The sequence below is a fragment of the Muscardinus avellanarius genome, assembly GCF_963383645.1.
Source record: "Muscardinus avellanarius genome assembly, chromosome: 6".
Classification (NCBI taxonomy): domain Eukaryota; kingdom Metazoa; phylum Chordata; class Mammalia; order Rodentia; family Gliridae; genus Muscardinus; species Muscardinus avellanarius.
The window spans coordinates 86196468-86211456 of record NC_137791.1 but is presented as its reverse complement, the minus strand read 5'-3'; the positions used below and the strand labels follow the sequence as shown (position 1 = coordinate 86211456).

At 31.6% G+C, this 14989-nt stretch overlaps 1 protein-coding gene across 10 annotated transcripts in view; it reads right to left on the bottom strand.

The window, feature by feature from the left end:
* Nucleotides 1-395: 395 nt before the first annotated feature.
* EPHA5 (EPH receptor A5) overlaps nt 396-14989 on the bottom strand; it is a gene marked incomplete at both ends in the record, with an annotated part of 332505 nt that continues 317911 nt past the window's right edge. For 6 of the 10 annotated variants that reach the window (XM_080696959.1, XM_080696958.1, XM_080696960.1 and 3 more), the window contains 2 exons: nt 9987-10146; nt 14336-14529. In XM_080696959.1, the coding sequence (XP_080553085.1) occupies nt 9987-10146; nt 14336-14529 (354 nt within the window). Of the gene's footprint in view, nt 502-9986; nt 10147-14335; nt 14530-14989 lie in introns of those variants that run through there. The other 4 variants (XM_080696953.1, XM_080696956.1, XM_080696955.1 and 1 more) reach the window with 1 other exon arrangement.

The window sequence follows — 14989 nt, the reverse complement described above, 5'->3', positions numbered from 1 at the left end:
GCCCACACATGGCTATAAGACTTTTCCTTTCAAGTAGATGCCTAGATGCTTTGAAAGGGGCTACCTTAAGTCAGTTTATAAAGGTGCTATATATCTGTATACTTCATGTACAAAGTTTTGTCGAAGTAGCAGGAAGGATTTTGTGGTGACATACTATTTCACTTCATGTTTCTTATCCTATGCAGTTCACAGATGCTTCACAAAAAAATGAAGACACTGAGAGGAAGATATGAAGATTTTTAGTGAAACACTGACTTCAAATTCTGTGGATAAGAGGAATGCCCTCCTAAGTTTAGAAACAGTTTTCCCTTTTTCCCCTTGTTTTGTTAAAATAAATTTCAGGGCTGTTTACAAAGTGCGAAATCATTCACTGGAAGTAGTGACATTAGCAGAGGTTACAATGGCACCATCCCGTTTACCAGCTGCACCTTCATTTCTTGAAGGCTGTTCATAATCTTCTTCTGGTGACCAACAAGAGTCACTCCAAGCCGCCTCAAATCCCTGTATGAAGAAAGCACACATTGGATGTATGTATTGATTCAATTAGTAGCACACCTCAATATTTCATGTTGGCAAAGGGGCAGACCTTTTGCAGAAACTAGTTGGATCTCAATCACAATTTAGACACCCAGGGTCCAGTTTTCAAAGGTGGGTTCTAAAATTGTACCTCGCCTTGGAAAAAAAAATCCATTTACAGCCAAAGAAGTACTTTTAAGAAAGAGTAATGTAGTGCATATTTATCCCTGTTGGTGAACATCGATATTATAATGGTGCAGAGTGATGAAAAATAAAACCACATTTCTTCATCTTACCAATAAGAACTGGACTTAAAAGGTACAATTTCATTTGAATACCTTTGAAAATGTGGACCTACAATGTGTGCATTTTTCTGAAAGAAGCATAAAATTAATTTAAAAGTTTTGCAGCTAAGCAGTTGAAGATCAAACTATTTAAATGACCCATTTTATACAATCATTATGTATAATAGATGTCTTTAGGGAATTATTATCACTACATTATCCTTATAATTACATGTTATGTTACTCCTTACTTTAGATGCAAAATATCAGACTTCCTTCCTTTGTCAAATAGCATCTAGGATTATTAGTAGTTAAAGCATTCTGAAGATTATATACTATCGAAGAGTCATTAAACAAAATATTTATTGTACATTTTTCAAAACAAACTCATTATTCAGAAAGAAAATTAAAAGTGTTTAGATTTACAAACTTGACATGTGGTGCTCAATACAAGTATTCATGGTTTTTCAATGTTATTTCATAGCATATTTAGGAACGTTATATTTCTAAAGTGTGTATTTAACAAAGAAAATTATTTAGATGTCTTTAGAAATACTAGGTATTAATTATAGAAAAATTAGCGTTAATAATTGAAAATCTAAATGAAAAAGATATTTGGCTGGTATTTCCTTTTCGGGGGAGAGGATACTGAAGAGAGAAACCAGGAGCATTCTAACTCCAAACTACCCTCCCAGTCATATTTTTTTCCTTATTTTGAAACAAGGTCTCATAACTTGCAGAGGGCCTCCATAAGTAGCTGAGGCTGTTGACTAATCTGGATCCTCCTGTCTCAGCCATCCAAAATTGGGATTACAAGTGTGTACCACCATACCTGGTTGGCATGTTATGTTTCTTTAGATATTTACCTTGTTGAGCATATTATCCTAAAATGAAACTTCTTGCATTTGGAAAATATATTAATTTTATATTGTCTTAGAATTCAATAATATTGGAGACAATGAAATTAGATTTGTTGTAAGTAAAACTGAATAGTTTCAGATAGCTGAAAGAAATTTTTTAATTATTGAAAATGAAAAATAAAGTATGATATGCTCATCTGTATAAATATAGAAACCATTTTTTTCATGGAAATATCTTCCTTTTTACCTTTATGGTTTATTTTATATGAGAGTGTCAGGAAATTACAAGTAGCAAGAAATGTGCTACTCACACTTATGATGGAGACATATTTCTTTGTTAAAATGCATATATCAAACTTTGAAATTATTATAAGATACCAGAGCACAATATAAAAATAATAATATCTGGTGTGCTGATAAGAGAGAATCATCAACAAGATATAGAAATCATTAAAATTAGCTATGAAAAAAATTACTATTTTTTAAGAAAATAGTGAAATTTACTATAAAATAGGTAATTACAGAATAAACTAGGAATGGAAGAAACTTGAATTAATGTTCTGTCTTTTGCTGTAAATGGGAACTTCTCAGCCCTGCCCTATTAACATTATTGGCTGTGTTTTGGGGATCTGTACTGAATTTTATAGGATATTTAGTAGCATCTCCTTAAATGCTAAGAAAATATTGAGCACTCTGGTATAAGTTTTTAAAATTTTCTTTTATAAATTAATTAACACAATATTACAGAATTTAAGTCACTTGGCTAGATAACACAGTCAGTAGGTAGCAGACATAGAACTAAAGCCAGGTACTAGACCATGAAATCCATCCTTTTTTCATTATTCTTGGATATAATTTTGAACAAAACACATCAAACTAAATGCAAAAATGTATTCATCTCTAAAATATGAGTTCCATAAATATAATAGAAAATAAAATGGTAAAATAAAGAAGATATCTAATGAAGAAAACCAAACACATACGGTTTGGAGCCTGTGATAACAGCATCTGTATGTATTTAACAGCATTTTCTATCATAGCCTAATTCATATTCCGATGTTTCCATGTTTCAAAAATCATGAAGAATCACATAAATGTGGATATTCATGAATGTGCACTCCCAAAGCACACACCAAAGCCAGGCATAGGATTAAAATTTTAAATTTCTTAAGCTGAAAACAATCAAGCTCTACCAGAAAATTAATAAGTCTGGAGTCGATGTTTTAAAATATAGATTTATATCAATGTTCCTTACAGACCCATAGGTATTGAAACCAATTTGGGAAGTTCTGAAGTATTAGGTAGTACATATATGCATACACTTAAGTTGCACAATTCATAATTGTCATACTGATAATTAGAAATAATATATTGTGATTAACCATTATAGTTTATTCCTAATGACTTGAAACAGTAATTCACAGGTTTTACAAATAAATAGCATGAATTCTCATACACAATAATACAATTTTAATTTGAACAGAGTGAAAGAAGAGAGAGCAAGAGAGAAAAACAGAGAGAGAAAGACAGAGAGACAGAGAGAGAATGGTTCACATGTGAAATCCTAAGTTATTTGAGCATAACACATTACAGTCTGAGTTATTCTTATATTGACTGCCTTAACTTGTTGTATAAAGTGTAAATATGATTTCCTTCTCTTTAAATGGCTTGATCACAAAAAGTATAAATTTTTCAATATAATCAATGTATGATGCTAAAGAATGTTTTGTGTGATCTATTTAGTAAATAGTAAATAAGAGTATACTTTGTGTTAAAAGAGTAAATAGTAAATAAGAGTATACTTTGTGTTAAAGTCAAAGTAATATTTTCATTTCTTAGGATGTATTAATATACCTTTCTAAGTTAAAATTTTCTTAAATTTCCAGTGAACCAAGAACAAAATTTTATTTCAAGGTCAATTTATTATCTGATGTCCCTCTTAGGTGCATATAGGTGGTCAGACAATTAAAGAGAAAATCTTTATACCCCTCTCTTTTTCTCATTTTCCTTTTCCCTCCTCATTTTCTCTATCAGAGAAATGGAGTTATTGCATTGCATTTTACATATTACCCAAAGTAATGTGTTCCACTAATATAACACTATTATTTTTCTTTAAATCTGACATTTTAAGAACTGTCAAATAAACACAGATTTTTAAAATAGCATGGTTTTAAGGTGGAAATGTACATATATCTCCATGTAATGTCATTTTCAGTGAAAGAAAAATGGAAGATATTATTTATAAAAGTTAAAATGTTCTCAGTAATAATAGTTTCTTTAAAAAATCTTTTAATATTTTTCCTAATAATACGACATATGATAATTGATGTTACATAAGAAAATGTCTATGATAAATGTTAAATATAATTATTCTAATATTAATAAGTCCATTGACTATTTTGTTTTAAATAATTTTGTTCCAGGTTTTACTACTTCGAACAGCTCTCATTTTACTATTTAATGTATATAGTAAATGCCCAAATTAGCTGCAAAATAAAGGTAATTTGATAAAAATAAAATCATCATTCCTCCAAAACTGATCTACAGATACAATACAATACCCATTAAATTACCAAGGTTGCCAGGCGTGGTGGCGTTCCCTTGTAATCCCAGCATTTGGGAGGCTGAGACAGGAGGATTGTGGTTCATGGACAGCCTCAGCCACTTAATGAGGCCCTTTGCAATTCAGTGAGACTCTGCTTCAAAATAAAGAATAGAAAATAGAGCTGGGGGGTGTAGCTCGGAAGTAGAATGCTACTGGGTTCCATCCCTAGAACCTCTAGTACCGCCCCCCCCTCAAAAAAAATTACCAAGGTCATTCCTCACAGACATAGAAAAATCAGTCCTTAAATTTATTTGGGACAAAAAGAAAAATTCCTAGAATAGCCAAAGTAGCTCTCAGCAACAAGAACCATGCAGGAGGCATCACAATACCTGACTTAAAACTATAGTACAAAGCCATAGTCATAAAAACTGTATGAAATTTCCACGAAACAGACACAGAGACCTATAGAGCAGAACAGAAGATTCAAAAACAAATCCTCACACTTACAGTCGATTCATTTTTGACAAAGGGGCTAACACATACACTGGAAAAAAGATAGCCTCTTCAACAAATGGTGGTAGTAAAATTGGTTAGCCATATGCAGAAAAATGGAAATAAACCCCACTTTATCATCCTGCACAAAAGTTGATTCAAGATAGATAAATAAACTTGAAAATAAGACCAGAAACCTTGCAGCTCCTTGAAGAGGATATTGGTCCAACACTTCAACACCTAGTCACAAGTAAAAGCTTTTCCAACAAGCCTCAAAGGCACAAAAAAATAAAATAAGGATTAATATGTGGAACTGTATTAAACCGAAGAACTTCTGTACAGGAAAAAACAATAAAAAAAAACAATCGAGAACCTTAACAGAGAGCTAACAGAATGGGAAATAGTTTTGCCAACTATTCCTCTGGCTAATATCTTGAATATAGGGAGAACTCAAGAAACTCACTGCTAAGAAAATAAATAACCCAGTCAAAATATGGGCAAATGAAATAAGTAGACACTTCACAAAATAAGAAATTCAAATGGCTAATAAAAAATATTCAACATCATTAGCAATCAGAGAGAAGAAAATCAACGAAATTACCCTGAGATTTCATCTAACTCCAATTAGAACGGCAATCATTGAAAACACAAACAACAACAAATTCTGGCTAGGATGTAGAGAAGTAGAAACTCTAATATATTGTTGGTGGAATTGCAAATTAGTACAATTACTTTGGAAACAGTATTGAGGATCCTCAGAATAGAAATGAACATAATATCCAGCCATACCACTTCTGAATACATACCCAAAAGAATGGAAACGAAACTACGAAACTAATCATGACTATCTATGTTCATAGCTGCAATTTACACTTGCCACAATATGGAACCAGCCAAGATATCCATCAACAGATGAATGGATTACATAATGGATTAAGTACAGAATGGAATTTTACTCAGCCATAAAAAAGAACAAAATTATGCTTAGTGAGATTAGTCAGTCATAAAAAATAAGATATCAGATTTTTTTTCCTAAAATAAGGAAGCTAGAGAGAAAAAAGCTCATAGGAGGAACTCTAGACAAAGAAACAGAAACCATAGATGAGCAAATAAGGCAACCTACCTGAGGGAAAGGGGAGGGGGAAGAGGAAAATTCCCTAATGTCTATCAAATTTATTCATAAACATCATAGTCAACCTCTAAGCCAAACATGAGAAGGGAGAGGGAGGGAATGAGGTGGGAATTGTGGAAGGGCTAAATGAGTGTCATGTGCATATGTGCCTCTACCATCCTGTACTCCATTAAGATGTATGACTACAATGCACCAATAAAATTTAAAAATATATTAAATTTAATGATGAAGTTTCTGCCATAAACTGTTTTTAGAAAAATATTGAAAATGTTGCAAGATACATTATTTTTCTCATTTAGTTTTTCTATGTAAGAAATTTCATATCTAGGGAGTTTTAAATGTGTCCTCCTTTTAAATAAAATTCTAAATTACCATGATCACATGTTATTTCAAGAAATACACAAGGCCAATTCCGATGATGATAAATCTAGGCATGATGGCACAGTACTGTTACATAAAAGTAGTTTGTATTTTGTGGAGATTACATTGAAACATCTTTTTCAAACATTTTTTCATGACATTAAACAATGGAAAATACTGTTTTAGCATATCATGATACTAAACTGGTAGACTAAAAAATAAGTGTCTAGTTGATGCTGGAGCTATCTCTTGATTATTTAGGAGAAAATTCAAACACTTGTGGATGATTCATTCCCTAGCCTGTTCTTCTCCCTTCTGCTTTACACACCTGTTAGCCATATGACTAGGATTTAGCTCCATCAACATTAGGTGGATAGGAGAAGGGAGAAAAGAGACTCATGAATATTAACTAAGTTACAGTGTTTTTTGCTCTGATCACAGTTTTATCATGTATTTATGTGTTAATCCTTTTTTGTTTATTTCAATAAATGCTCACAATAATTTATATATTTAATATAAAGTAATTTCTTATATGGCCAAAGGAGATTAACCATGGCCTGGTAATGGTTTCTGACAGACAAGATCACATAAGGAAAAATCTAGAAGTTTCAAACTTAATTTTGCATCACATAGAAGGTACCAAGTTCTCTTAAGTATATTTTAAATATATACTGAATTATGCATAATGACTTTCTTGACAACTTAACAAATCAAGCTATATTAATCTGTACATTAAATTTTGGTTTAAATTATTCAATTAACTGACACTAGCATGAGCATCTTCACCTTATGCACAAATGGCATAATATTTAAACTAATTGTGTTTTGCTCACTTTCTGAATAACACAAAGTCGACAACCCTGGCCTGACAAGGAGTCCGAAAAAACAGCTGTGATTCTCACCTTAATTGAAACCTTTAGATTCAATTTACAATGTGCCTCCAGCTCCCAATTCCCCCTGTTGACAATAGCTCACTGCACTTATACACAATAGTACAGTTTTGCCAGGATCACACAATGATTATGCAAATATAAAAACTACATAAAATAGCAAGACAGAGAGGAGCAAACAGAAATAACTATGGTTGAAAGCAACTTTCAGTGACCATTCTGTGACTCCAAAACCTTTGAGTTATTCATTTCTCTACATTCATCCATACATGTACATACCGGCAAATAGTTTATAAACAAATAGAATTAAACCCGCATGAAGAAAATTCTGACCAAAATATATGGTTCAGAAAAACTGTATTTGCATGCAACCTTTTCTAAACCCACTATAAGAACAAATTTAATTCCAGAAATTACAACAATCTTTTTTATACATGGCAGTTTGATAATTTGCTTTATATTAGCTGATTTTAATATTTTTCTCAATGTTTACAACTATGAATGTATTCTTCTGTTCTCAGTTTCTGTGAGGTGGTGCCAATGTCTCCATATTTTATGAGCTTCATAAAATTAATATTTATGTGGTAGATTAATACTATGTTCATAACTAGATTATTGATGAAGATAATATGTGAAACATCATTATTAAGTGTTTTGAGAGCTTGCTTTTGATTTTTGCGGATAACCCTGTTTTCCGTTTTCATTAGTCCTTAGCAATGACTGGAGTTTGAATTTCGTGTTGTGTCTTTGTTTTTGACTGGCGTGTAGAAAGCAAGAAAAATACACCTTTTTTCATTCTTGACCAAACACATAACTGATTTCACTGCATTTGTTATGTTAGCATACTATCTTGATAAATATGTTTTTACCAATTAGAAAAAAGTATAGTTAAAAGCACAGTGAACATGAGAGCATACATTTAATGGTGCTGAGTTTCCTAAGAAGCCAGCTTTACTGGAGTTGGGATTTGTTGCCCCAATTCCTAGTAAGGAATATATTCATGATTATGGGCTCCAGGTACTCAAAGCAACTCATGTAAAAAGTCAACATTCTCTGAAGGGAAAAATGTCCGAAGTTTCCAACTCTTATCTTACCCTTTTAGTCTAAGTGAGCAAATTAGAAGATAAAATATATGAAGGAAGAAATATACCAAAAGGCAAGAAGCTGGAGAACAACAATTATAAGAAGACAGGTGAGGCAGTTAGGAATTGGGAAAGAAAATGTTTGTGATAAAGAGTTTGGAAATATAAAGCATATAAAAAATAAATAGAAAATAATAAAAATAAGCAAGAAAGACTTAAGGCATAATGAATAAATATTCAAGATCTTTATAATATTTTGGGACCACAAAGAAATAAAGTAAAATAGAAGTAGTTAAAGCAAAATTATTCTTTATGATTAGAACTGGTGAAAGAAGAAACAAACTTCAGTAGATTTAGTCTTATATATATGTGTGTGTGTGATTGTAGTCTATCTTAATAACAAAGAGACACTGTTTAATGCAAATAGTTTTATTATATATTTACAGGTAATCTGACATTGGGTAGAAGAAATACCTACAGTATCATTTTAATATAAAATGACAAATGACTTTAATAAATTAAAATGACCATTTTTACTGAAAAATTAAATAGCAATCATGTAAAAATAGTTTTAAATTATCAGTAAATTTTTCAGTATACTATTTGAAATATAGCATAAATGAGTTCCTTGAATGTCCAAAGAAATAATGGGCAAATCATATATGTATTAACTGGGTATGATTTGGTGGTCACAGTGAAAATGTGTTTAAATAACTTAAGAAAGCAAATGAGTGGTGGTGAGTTTAGGTCTACTGAATTATCAGTATGAAGAAAGACAATGCTGGGAATGTGTCATTAACTGGTGATCAGTGATGGTACCCTGTTACCTTTTGTGGAGATGAGCAGTGGATTTAATGAATTGAAGAATGCTGGGATCATAGAGATGGCAAGAGAACTGCTCAATGTCCACAGGATGTGAAGTAATGAAATAAGGACTGTGGTTTGGTGATTTAGAGTATTTTAACATTTTCTAATCCTTACAACAATATTTTAACCTTTGAATTTGCAGGTAATCTGGAGTAAGTAATCATTATTTTCACAGGTTAAAACATTATTAATGTTAATGTACTATAGATGGAACCACAATAAGGACAGTTAATTTTTCACAAATAACAATTAGTCTAAAATAATCACACATACAGAGTATATAATAAAGTACAAACAACTTACAGTCTTAAATAATTTAATATTTAACTCTAGTGATTTTTATCTAATAATATTTGATAAACTTTATCTTAAACGTGCAAACAGAAAAGGGCACAATTGGTTCCACTGAGATTGTACCAAACGACAAATCAGAGGCAGGATCTATTATATTCTTGGACTGTAAGAATATAAGGTGCACCACTTAGACATTAAATGAGATTCCTGCCAGGAAAGCTTAGTTTAAGCTGTGGTTATCTGGGTATTAATTGTTGAGAGCTGAAATTTAGGAATATAGGTTTTGTTGTTATGTAGGTCTAACCACACCAATTGTGCTTACAGTTTGATTTGTATTTACATTCATATAACATTGGTATCAATATAAAAACTTGTCAAGAAAACACCTTTTCCACAACACAAAATACCAGTACTTTGCAAAGGAGCTGTTATTCCAATTATTCAAATATTCAAATACTATTTGTTTGAACCAAAGAAGCAAAGATACTGGCCACAGAAGCATTAACCATGCAGTTGTTAACAATACAGGCTAAAAAAGATGAGGTTTCTTTGAAAGTTGCCACACATGGACATAAGTTAATTGATTTCCCTTGCTCTCATTCAGATTGGTTTCTGGACAATTTTTCTTGCCCCATCAATATGTAAAAATTATCAGAAAAATTACTCACTCCAAGGTCACCTGAGCCACAGCGTCCATTGAACTGTATCCATTTTCCATGAAAATCTCTGTATACCGGCCCATCTTGATTGCTTCTAGCCATTCACCTACTGATCTGTAGGCCCCAGACCCTAGAGGGCCATGTTCTGCCAACAAATTTGATACTCTAAAATACATAAAACATGAATATTAGAAGTAGCATTTTAACACTTAAAAAAAAGTTTATTGTCATGTTAACTTGTATTCAGTTAATAAATATATTCATAGAGGAGAATATATACATGGCACTATGCAAGAAAATAGTTCGAGGCCAGGTGTGCTGGCACATGCTTGTAATTCCCGCGTTTGGGAGGCTGAGACAGGAGAATCACACAGGTTTGAAGCCAACCTCACCTATGTCGTGAGATCCTCAGAAACTCAGTGAGATCCTGTTTCCAAATAAAATATAAAAAAAAAAAGGTCTGGGAGTATAGCCCAAGGTAAAAAGCCCCTGCATTCCGCCCCTAGTACCACCATAAAAAAAGTAAATAGTTCAAAATACAGGAGAACATGAAATCAGTCCACTGATTTTTTTATTAGTAAAAATGATATTTTTAACAGGCTAATCAGTAAATTTTCAATGAAAAAATTAGATTAAAAATTTGACGTGGTATCAGTAGATAAACTCAGACATTTTATGCGAACTCTGTGATACTATAGTGGTGGATATATGCCATTATACATTTTTCCACAAACATGGAATGAATAACACCAAGACTGAATCCTAAGGTAAACTATTGTCCTTGAATCACAAAGATGTAAGTGTCTGTATTAGATCATCAATTGTAGTAATACGACACTGTAATAGGGATGTTAATAATGGGACAGAGGATGACCATACATGCATAGCATCAGGAGGCATATGTTTGAATTTTATGTTTAATTTTGGTGTGAACCTAAGATTATGCTAAAGTAGTATATTTTTTCATGATGTGATCTGTATATATTAACCTTCAACTAGTGTTTTGTGCAAATAATATAAAAGCTGGTAACAAACACAGAAATTTAGAATAACTTGTGCAAAACCAACTGCTTCTGTATATTATTAATTTATTTAAGGTAATACTTCAGAAAGTACAGATGTTGTTTACCCTATATTTTCTGTTTTTAAATAATGATCCTTATTGTTATACCTGGAGTAAGTAGTAGAATGTATAAAATATGCAAATCCAAATACATAGGAAAGCTGAATATATTCACAAAAGCATCAATGTCCCTTAATTACACCTAATTCATACTCTTTGGTCAGTAATAATAGTAATGACATAACAATGATGAATGGTAATGATGATGATAATATATTGAAATGTATCCTAAGGAGATGATAATCAGAAAAAAATGATAAAGATACTTGTACCTGAACATCAACAATAACTTAAATGCACAATGAATGAGAGCTTACCTAAGTATATTGTAAGTATAATTACAGAACTCAAATATCTTTCTTTACACTTGTTCTCTCTTCTCCATTTTTATTTCATTTTCACTTCAATTTACTTGACTCTAGTTTCTACAAAAGGAACTTTTCAAAAATTGCTCCAATTGAGCAATGACCTCTAATATGCTAAAATCTGCGAGCATTTTTTAATCTACAGGATAATCGATCTCTTTAAAACATACAACTGCCAACACCACCTCTCTCTTGACATCCTACTTCATATCAACATGGCTTTTAATTAGTATTCTTTCTTTGTTGGCTACCAGAACATTGTGTGCTCTTAATTCTCCTCATACTCCTTTGCCTCTTACTCATACTTTGGTTGACTGTAAACTTTAGAAAAAGCCAGGACTTGTCCCTATCACTTCCCTACTCAAGCTACAAGTCCACTTTACTCTGTACAAATTTATCTATTAACATGGCTTCAAATACCATCTAATTTTTCTCACTTTAATCTCTGGACTAGGTCTTATATGCAAGTCTACTTCAAATCTCCATATTTCTCCTATAAGTATCACCCAAACATGTCCAATACCACATTCTTCTTTCATATTAATCTCCTACTACAGTGCTCCCAAGAAAATAGATGATAGATACAACATTCCTTCCCCTCTTGTCTTTACTTGATGTACAATCTATCATGGTGCATACCATCCAATCTACTTTGAATATAATGTATATTTGACCCCACTTATCTCATTTATCACTACATTATTTCAAGATTTCATTGTGTCACACCTGCTAATCATTGTAGTTCCCTTGATATTTGGATGAATTCTAATCCAACTTCTTACTACAAAACTAAACAAAATGTCTTTTAAGTCTTTATTTTGTTTAATATCTCTCTCCTTGAACAAAGTGAGTGTGTTGGCTCCATAAAAGCAGATATTTAGAGCTATTAGCTTGTTTTATATACACAGCATACAGTCCTATCCTCAGCATGACACAGAAAGAAGGGCGAATATTCATTCATTGGCTACATGAATATATTGTAATGATATGTAGACCTTAACCAGTGGGGTCCAATAATTTCTGGATATAAAAATATAATATAAAGTAGAATTCTGAAGTTGCAATTTTAAGAGTTTTACTTTTTGATAATAACATAAAAAGATCTAGAAGATGAACAAGGGAAGGAGAGTCCAAGGTAAGTTAGAGACAAAATCACAAAGAAAAAATTTTAAGGTCTTGAAAGATATTCAAGTATCATCTACATGGTTAATGAAATCACCAAATCTTGTGTCCCTGGTAGAAATAGAGAGATAATGAGTGGGGAACTCACTCCTTTTAGAATTAGTCTTTGCAAATAACTGAATAAATAACAAGTAGTAGTTGGTAGAGTTTGGAAGCTAAATTTATTTAATCAAACCCCAATAAGTTGAATTTATTTATTTATTTATTTATTTATTTATTTATTTATTTATTTTTGGTACTGGGGATGGAACCCAGGGGCATTCTACCTCTGAGCAACACCTCCAGCCCAATTTTTTATTCTTTATTTTGAAACAGGGTCTCACCGAGTTGAAAAATGCTCACAGTCACAGTAGCTGAGACTGTCCTTGAACTAAGATCCTCCGCTTTCAACCTCCTAAAAACTGGGATTATAAGCATGTGCCACCATGCCCAGCCAAGCTAAATCCTTTTAACCTCTGAGAAGAAAAATTTAAAAATTCTTCAGAAAATTTTAAACTGTTCTCAAGCTGTAATACTAATGGTCAAGTAAATCAATATAATTTGAAACATTAAGTATTTCATTTTATTAATTTCTTTCCTATGTTCATTTATGTAAATGTAACAATGCAAATAAATAGATGAGAAGAAGGATTCATATTTTACATAACAATAAGCAATTTAAATGCAAACATTTAGGAAGTAACAGAAGGAACAAGTGATAGGAAGATACACTCCCCAGTTACTACCGCAGAAAGTCAATGATGCCTGAATAGAGTTGGAAGATGTATTCCTCATTTATATTTAAAATGAATTCTTTCCCTAGTAAACAAATGCTATGTCAGAACCATAGACCTTATGTAACTTTTTCAACAAATTGCTTTTCTTTTAGTTGATGCTAATAGGCAGCCAATTCAGTGAATGGCATACTACTTTTTCTTGTCAAAATAGAAAAATGATTAAAACTGTAAAAATGACAATCTAGTAAATTTTCTTCTTTGGAGTCAAAATGATTTCTTTTAGAGAGAATAATTTTGCAATTTTTTAGATAAAGAGAAAAACATACTTTTTCAGTGTGTGAAATTATTTAAATGCATTCATTTTGCAATTCTGAAAAGTAGAAGATATGGTCATTTGCTCATATATTTTCTCCACAGAATTACTAATTTATCAGTTTTAAGCATTGTTCAAACTGTTTACTTAGTGATTGATCAAATATCTATATGCAACTTTATAAGAGCAAAAGAACCCTAAGTTGTTAATATTCATAAAATATGAACATTAAAATATATGTATGTTAATAGACAGTAAAATGTATTCTAAATATTTTAATTTTATTACATAATGCTAGTTTAAAATAGCAATGCTTATTTGGCTTTTTCTAGTCTCTTATCCACATCTATCCTTCAAATCATGAAAATGAAATATTTCAGTGTTATTTTTAGTGCTACCTAAATTTGGTTGTCATTCACATTTTTTGAAGGTGGCACAATATGCCATTAGATTAGTTACAGATGCTTTTAGGTATATAATTATGCATCTTTCCCTTATTATAAGAGAGCAATATCATGAAAAACTATTTACAAATAGATTACTGCCATTACAGACACATAGATTAACATGTAAGAGAGATCTGAGTAATAGACTATTTGTAGCAAGAATCTGACTTAGATACACTCAAGGCAATTGCTCAGGTCTGGACTTGTACCTGTTGGATGCATTAACCAGTGTCTTCAGACTACTTGGATTACGTATCAGCTTGTCCAACATGTTGACTATTTCATCAAACTTGGGCCTGCTATTTCGATCTTTCTGCCAGCAATCCAGCATTAATTGATAGAGAGCAGCAGGGCAATCCATTGGGCTTGGAAGACGATAGCCTTCTTCTACTGCTTTAATCACCTGTATAAAACAAAACAAAACCAATTCCCCAACGCCACAAATTTAATATAGAATAACTTGAGAAATGTTTCCCTTTTAACTTTCATCCATTTTTATTCTTTCTGCTGAAATTATAACCAGCATCACTATTTTTAAATCCATGACTATCCCCATTTGCTGAAAAATAAAACAATGTAAAAGATATATATTATCACAGTATAAAAATATAGGCTTCACATACTGTAAATTAAATAAATGATAATCATTTTTACCTTAAATCTCAGTGAATCATGATTTGTGAAAACGGACATGAAATATGCAGTACGTGTTTTATTTGTTCTTGCATATTAGAATCAAATAGAGATTAAATTTCTTAGTGATTTCTCTGAAAAGTTAATCTTTTTAATGAAAAAATATGTACAGAGTCAGTTTTTAAAGTAATAGGATGACAATTACTTCAAAAGAGAATTTTGGTTGGTAA